The 8,122-nt window shown below is 40.5% G+C and overlaps 1 protein-coding gene across 1 annotated transcript in view; it reads right to left on the reverse strand.

Annotated features, from left to right (window-relative positions):
• The window catches only part of LOC104270456 (uncharacterized protein C17orf105 homolog), a gene marked incomplete at its 3' end in the record, with an annotated part of 8,031 nt that extends 1,716 nt beyond the window's left edge, over nt 1-6,315 (reverse strand). The window contains 3 exon segments of the mRNA XM_009864842.1: nt 321-439; nt 2,858-2,938; nt 6,223-6,315. Of these exon segments, the coding sequence (XP_009863144.1) occupies nt 321-439; nt 2,858-2,938; nt 6,223-6,315 (293 nt within the window).
• Nucleotides 6,316-8,122: the final 1,807 nt, after the last annotated feature.

Here is an 8,122-nt window from a genome sequence, read left to right on the forward strand (position 1 = left end):
TTGCTTCATGTATTTCCCTTAAAGTAGGGCAATATTCTCTTTCTCTTTATGGCTCCCCCCACCCCGCTTTTTTTTCATTCCCTTAGTTACTAAACTGAAAAACTAATTTAAAGCCATCTTCTCTTCAAGAGAGGGTAGGAGGAAAATGACACGGCATTGGATTTCATGTGACAGGGCAAGCAAATGGCTTTCTGAAGTGTTGATTATACCTTAGGCTGCCTTTTAAAATACGTGTCCTCACAGAGCAGTTTATCCTTAGCTATGTTTGTCACTGGGAAGGTAACTTGATAACTACATAGAAATAGTGCTGCTGGTGTTACCTTTTGGCCTTATAGTCATTTTTGTTGTCAATTTGTCCCTTTGTTCTCGTGATGCAGGCCGTCCTCTCCAGCAGCAAACAGTTGTCCCTTTCGATGTTGGAAAGTCGGTCTTCCTCCAGCTTTGTGTACAGAAGGGATAAAGAAATGCTTTTGTTTTTGAAAGGCCGTAGCAAGCAGCAGCGATGTACCATGAATACCTAACTGGGTGTCAAAAATTGCTGTCCCCTTCAAAATATGATAGACACTAGGCTAGTGTTGAGAGAACCTTTAGTTTCACCATTTTAATGGTGACGCAATGAGAGAAGGCCCTTTGCAATGCTGTGAATTTGACCCTGAAACACTTTCCTGCAACCACAGCGGCAGCCTGTGTGATTAGCAAATGCATTTCATCAGTGTAAGCAGAATTTCTATAAATATTTGTCAATGTATTTTCCAGGATCATCATTATCATTTGTGTCTGTAGCAGCCTTCATAGACTCTCTAGGACTGAGATGGGCAGTGTACAAACACATGATGGGATTTATTCAGACTCCTCTTAAGTCAATGGAACTCTTCCCGTTATCTTTGGTGGCTTTGGATCAAATGGTAGTTTTTCCATTGACTTCGGTGAGATTTGGATTAGGTCCAGTTGCAGGCCATTTTTGTCCTGGAGGCATTGCAGGCTAGCGTAAGAAGAGAAGCACCAACTGGATGTAACAGACAAATGGAGAGAGATGTATGAGACAGTATAAGCTGGTTTTGCTCATCGTTAGCATGATTTTAAGCCTGTTAAATTTGATTTTAAAATGGAAGATATTAATAAACGCAGTCTCTGAAGTTAATTGTGTCAAAAATGGAATGACAATTTGAAGAGTCCTGTGGAAGAGGGAGAATCCCTTTGGGTATCCTGGGGCATTGTTTAATTTGTAAAAAAATGTTACCATATTGTTTTTCCAAGAACACAAATCCATGCTAAAAGTGTGTTTGTGAGGATTGGGAAGGAACGAGGGAGAGGTGAAGAGAAAAACTTATTTTCAAGATTATCTGAGTCCCAAGAATGCCTTTTCCAGCAGGCCTCCAACCTCTCTGGTTGGCGGTAACCAGAGAGAAGCTGGATGGAGGGGTACAGGGAAAGCACACTTTTCATAGCTGGACTTGATTTCTCATTCTCAAAAGCCTCTCAGAACAGAATCACTGAAGAAGTAGTCTTGTTTTGAGCATTACTAATCCCTCTTCTCCTTTCTCCCGCTTCTTTTCCCATATTGTATTCTCCAAAGATATTGCAAGTCCTGTATAAAATGAAGAGGAAATCCTGCTCATCCTACTCGTCAGCTTTGAGTGGCTAACGTTAGAGTGGCAGGATTCTGTAGAGAAGCCAGTGCATCTGCCTCATTTGCTGGGGTTTGTAACCAGAGCAGGTCAAACACTGGCCACGCTGTAGTATAAAGGTATCTAAAACTGGTGCATTAAGTAATCTCATCAGGCTCTGAATAACTGTGAGGAGAAGGATTGTAAAGAAGAAGTGGTCATAAGAAGATTGCAACACTAGAGTGTTTTAGGTTTTTTTTTCTTTCCTGCTGTGGCAGTTTGGAAAGGAAGAGGGTGAGAAAGAGACTAGGACCACAGTCTCACTTCCAGGTATCCGGACATGTAGTTCAGAGGAACATGCTGAGGAGAAATGGGTTCCTGTCAGTAGGGATTTTTTTTGTTAACCTCTGTGTGGAGGGGGTTATGCAATGTTTCATTTTCAAAGGAACTTTATCAGTGTTATTTTTACAATTAAAAACAGCAATTGAATCCATGTCCTAATATAGCATGTCATTCTAGGCATGGAGGAGAAATGAATTGTCTTGCTAATAAACGATTTTAAGGTGCCTGGGGATTATTGTGTTGCACAGTGAGATGATAAACAATTTTAAGGAAATTAATTCTGAAGTCCTTATATGGGCTACGCTCCCATTGCCTGAGGGGCACTGTGTTGGAAATTAAGCCTCTGACAGGATTTAACTGCACTTATTTTCTACTGTGCTCACATTTGTTTTTTTAAATTTTTGTTTCCTTTTAGTGAGCGGAGTTAATTAGGTAACAATTTATTTTCCACTCTCATCTTTTAATAAAAATTTGCCTCTTGGGAGCAGTAAGATTTTGAAGGATAACTGCCAGTCAAGGCTATCCATTGTTATTTCTTGTGCTTTGAATATGTTAACATCCTATTATTCAGTTCATTGCTCTGTGTGTATCTTCATGATTGTGCTATTCTTGTTATTTGCAATATTTTTTTCATGGTTGTGCGGAAGGGCCTTTTAGGAGGCTATCTGAACACTTTAGCACTTGTTAATCTGAAGCTCTCTGATTTCATCAATAATCATAAAGATAAAATAAGTTATTTAATGCTGCTGGGAGTGTGCTATTCATGAATCCTGATAGTCCTGTCCTAACAATCACTGCAGCGAGGAAATGAAAGTCCCTGAAATTGTGACCGTCTGGTAGCCTGTTTTCTTTGAGAGGAGGTATGAAGGTAAGCATGCTAGCACTCGGTGAACTAGCCCATACTATACCTTCAGCTTCCCTAACTTCAGATGAAGGTGACTGTATACTACAGGGCCACTTGTGTCCACTAATGGTTTTGCTGCCTGGATCTGCAACAGAAATGAAACAGTTACCCATTTTTGTTGGAAATACCCTTGCATATTATTACAGGAAATGTTTTAATTCTCGTGCTGTTTTGTTAGACAGCAGTAACACTATTAAACACATGATTCATTCTATCAGCAAAGCTAGACTTGCCCAGAAGAGTAGCGGGAAGTGAAAATGTTAAAGGCAGTCTCTGCTGGAGATGCAAAGTGGAGAAATGTGAAAATACATACAGTTCGGTTATAGTGGTGTTGATGTTAGGATACAGAAAAGACTGTCTAAGAGAAGACAGGCAGTTTTTATTATCCAGCATAAATAGAAAGTCCTAGAAAGCCCTAGGTACTCCTAAGCTGTGCCGGGTCTTCTAAAGTGATGCATATTTAGGGTGCTGCCGAAAAGAGGTAAAAATACTTCTGTTGAAAGACCTCTTCTTATTAGCACTTTAGAATGATCAGCAAAAGCAAATTGTGGATCTAATTATTCTAATAGAGTTGGTAGTTCAGTGTCACACTAATATTTATCACCATCCTGACCTAAATAGCCAGGCTATACATGAGGAAAAGAATAATCTGTGAGCTGTCCTGGGATGAAGAAACCCCTTGGGAGAAAAGCTGGTAATGGGAAGTGGAACAAGACAGGATTTAGAGGGGAGACGGCTCTCTCTCTGACTGGCATCCTGCTTTTTTGTGGTGGTTGTCTCTGAGGAGGTGGGATCTCAGAAGGATCTAGCTGCTCTCCACTCCAGCTGATTTCAGGCGGAGATGAATGTACTCCTTTTAGTCCATTTTAGGTCCCATCATGTCAAGTAGCTGATTTTTGCTAGGTAGCGGAATTAAACTGGGTAAATCTCTAAGGGTGGTTTTGGCTTCTGCTGCTTCTGCCCAGGTGGCCAAGAAGGCCAACGGCATCCTGGCCTGTATCAGAAATAGCGTAGTGAGCAGGAGTAGGGAGGGGATCATGCCCCTGTACTCGGCTTTGGTGAGGCCTCACCTCGAGTCCTGTGTCCAGTTTTGGGCCCCTCACTATAAGAGGGACATTGAGACGCTGGAGAGGGTACAGAGGTGGGCTGCCAAGCTGGGAAAGGGCTTAGAACACAAGTTGTATGAGGAAAGGCTGAGGGATCTGGGGCTGTTCAGCCTGGAGAAGAGGAGAAGGAGGGGAGACCTCATCGCTCTCTACAACTACCTGAAGGGAGGTTGTAGAGAGGCAGGGGTTGGTCTGTTCTCTCTAGTGGAGAGTGATAGGACAAGGAGAAATGGATTTAAATTGCACCAGGGGAGGTTCAGGTTAGATATTAGGAAGAATTTCTTTACTGAGAGGGTTGTCAGGCATTGGAACAGGCTGGCCCGGGGGGGGGTTTAGTGACCGTCCCCGGAGGGGGTGAAGAAGCGGGTGGATGTTGCACTGGGGGACATAGGTTTGTAGGTTGATAGGGCTGGGACAAAGGCTGGACTCGATGATCTTCAAGGTCTCTTCCAGCTGAAACTATTCTGTGATTCTATGATTCTACCTCCTCTGCTTCTTCAGGTGCTCTAAATTATCATGCTATTAAGTTATTTTAAAAATAACTTTAAGAAGGCATGCAGTTTGTAAAAGAGGGTTGTTATTGTATCAGTCAGCAGAAATCACCGGTTTGAAGAACAAAATACGATATTTATGCAAACTGATTTTACCTTATAGATATGCAAATTGTTTCAAATGTGAATCAAAAGGTGGGTTTAGAAACATAATTTATTCTGTGGAATTCATATCAATATAATTTCATTTTCTGGAAAGTATTATGATTAATTTCTATCTTGTTCTTATATACACAACTGTAAAAGGTAAAATGCATTTTTTTTTAAGCCCACCTTTATCTCTTTTGTGGCACTTTCCAGAGCCATGGTTGTTTTGGAGCCATTTTATATTTAATTCTATGCAGAATGTTGCAGAGAGGTGGTGCAACTCTTTTTATTTTTCCCTCCTCCTTTATCCCACTGAGAAAATAACAAAATTACTCAGATTGGGAGCATTTGATTTTGCATAGATCATAACACGCTGGTGTTTTTCTGTACCCTTGCATCATGGAGAAAATTATAACTTGGTCCTAAACCTTTGTAGTGGTATTCTCCAAGAAGTGTATCTGCTGTCTTCAGGTGCCCCAGCCTGCAGGTACGGCTGCTCTGGTAGCTGGTGTTCACAGGGGCAAGCCTGAGCTCACAGCAGCAGAAGGCACAGTAAAATTTCTGGGCAACTAGCGTGGGAATTTAGGAGAGCGCCAGCGTGACAACACCGGGATACTTGAAAAGGCCACTCTTTGGAGACCTCGTCAGGCGCTACTCGAGCCGCGTGTGAACCCTGTAACACGGAACAAAATTCTGTACCTTCTAAGCCATCCTTTGCTCAACATGACAGTTACTCTTTCTCTTATCCCATGCTCAGAAATTAACACTTGTGTTTAATGCGAGAGCAGCTGAGTCGTGGGAAATGTTTTGTTCTCTATAAATACACTTCTTCACTATATATCGTGCTTATATGTAACCTCTATTCTTGGCCTCTGAATGCCTTAGCACATATATGAAACGCTCTATACAGTGAACAAAGGAGATCTCTGTAGGCACAGCAGATGCCGAGAGTTTTTCAGCTATGCTAATATCAGTTCCCTGCTTTAAAAGAGCCACTGTTTAAATAGCCATGCTTATATACAATAGTAGGCCTCTTGAGGTTAATTCACACAGAAGGAAATTTATTTATTTATTTTGGTATTGTCAATTTTTTAAGAAAAATATGTAAAATTCAATTCCCTATCTGATCTTTAACTTTTTTCCACCTGCAAGTCAAATTATAAGAACAATGGAAGGAAGGAAGGAAGGAAGGAAGATATTTTTATACAGTTAATGAAACAGACCCAGTCTGGAAATAATGAAGAACTATTTCTTCGTATTAAAGCTAATTATATTGTGATACAATCTTCCTAAGGTAGCAATACAGCTGAATCATCGCGGATGATATTCACTACTTACAGATTTTCAAGAGGGAGCAGTACTGCATTATTACTGATATGGAGCAGATGACTGACTGTATCTTATTCCTTTCCAAATTTGGTAAACATCATTATGATAACTTCTAAATGAGCACAAAAACTACACCCATATTTTCTGGATATTCTTAAAATGTGTCTCTTCTACCTTGTTGCTGATCAGTAGCTTTCACAACAGTATTAAGAATTAATAGAGAGATGCTGTTGCCTTGTTGGGAAAGCTTATTCTTTCAGGAAGCCTTCTGTTCTTTATCAAACAGTTATAACTACCCTTTTCTTGTGTTCTTCAGACTTCGCTTTGTCCCATTTTAGCTGAAGGTATTTGTTGCCACATGGTAAAGTTGGCTGGTGGGCTCGATGCATCTTGCACAAAATAAAGCATCTCTGAATCTGGACTTTTTTTTTTTTTAAAAAAAAAGTATGAGTAATACCAGTCTGAGCCTTTCCTAAAGCAAAGCCCTGGAGATTTGTGGTATGTTTGCAGCTGGTCACGTGAGGGTTGTCATGGCATCGCTGCTACGAAAAAGAATGAATAGCTGATGGTAGAATTTCAAACAATACATTTAACGAATAGCAAACAAGAACTGAATGTTATAGCAAAGCATTCCAAGAGTATTGTATTCATGTATAAAATAGATTACCAATTATACTTCACTAGCCAGACTTACCTCCCGCTGATGAAGGCAAGAGAGTGGTGTAAGCTATTAATAATGCTTCGCACACTACCCTAAATATGCGAAGTACTGTCTAATGGGCTATATTTGCTGAGCCTTGAATTGAACGGCATGCCTCAGTAATGCTGTGAGCAAACCCACAGTAGGAGGTGTCATCTTTTGCACTGCAATAACGTGTTCTTTCATCAACAAGTACGCACTTTTCAAGAGCCACAGCAAATGTGTTCATAGTGAAATAGTTATGGGTTTTAATAGCCTTTTCACCTTCCTTTTTCTTCATGCCGTCTGATTGCTAGTGAATTACAGAAAACTCAAACAAACTTCCAAAAGCCAGTTACTTACCAAGCTGACCACTGGTTCTCACGCAGGGCCACCTTGGCTTTCATTCTTTGTAGGCAATGTTTAGCAGGGAGATCAATGAGCAAAGATGTTTTCCCAGGCCCACCCAAAACCAGAAAAGATGCTGCTACTTGTTCAAGCTCAGCTTGGCTTCCTCCAATGCTAGACTTGAGCTGACAGAGTTTATTTGATGTTTCTGTTCTTGTGGTGTGGAGCACCTTGAAGCTGGGTCCGGCAGAATGCCGAAGGTCTTTGGTTTGGCTCATGCAGTTTTTTGGTAAGGCCCGTAGTTCCTAAGAAAACTTGTATTACAAGTTCCAGTTGTCACGGGTCTTTTAAAACAGGTAGGATAACACACATTGTATAAAAGCACTGGGAAGTAAGGAGGAAACCTGTGGCTGACAGTACCAAAATTCACTAATGAGAACGAGGCTGTACAAGGATAAACCCAGGGATACTCCATTTTAGCACAAGGCTGTTTGTGCAGGTTGTTCTCACACAGTGTCTCGTGTGGCTGCAGGTGAGGAGCAACACATCTGTCACACAAGTACTCAACAGAAAATCAGGGCCAGTGCCCTCCTGAGTCCATATTTTGATTAATTTTTGCATTTCAGAAGCCAAATAAGGTTGGATATAGGGGGTTGTGATTTTTATTACAGTTGATGTGAAATGGTGCTTAAACAACCGCTGGAGACAAAAAATTAAATCCTTGATACATACTAATTCTGAGCCATAAGGCAAACACTCTTATTTTCAGACAAATGATGGAAGGAATTGAAGAGTGTTTATTTTCAGCTGCTTGGGTTCCTGTTATTTTCTTGTTAATGTAACATGAAGATGTGGAGAATGTCAGTAAAAGTATTAAGAGTACAGAGTCAAAATATGTTTGTTCATATATATATAAAATCTACCTGTGCACACTAATACAACTGTATTTTGCTCTTGAACAAATAGAAATGCTTAGACCCTCATCTGCTTGACAGTGTCTTGGCCTCAGTCTTTTAAAAGGCACATGTGTAATGATCGGTTATGGACAGTCCAAAGGGCACTATTATCATCATCTTTTCATTTTTATGAAGCCCTTGAAACAAAAGGCAAACTTAGCCTTTCAGATTGACAGAAACATAATCCAATAAGAAACTGAAATCACTTGGAAT

Source organism: Apaloderma vittatum, unplaced genomic scaffold, assembly GCF_000703405.1.
Source record: "Apaloderma vittatum isolate BGI_N311 unplaced genomic scaffold, ASM70340v1 scaffold2860, whole genome shotgun sequence".
NCBI lineage: Eukaryota > Metazoa > Chordata > Aves > Trogoniformes > Trogonidae > Apaloderma > Apaloderma vittatum.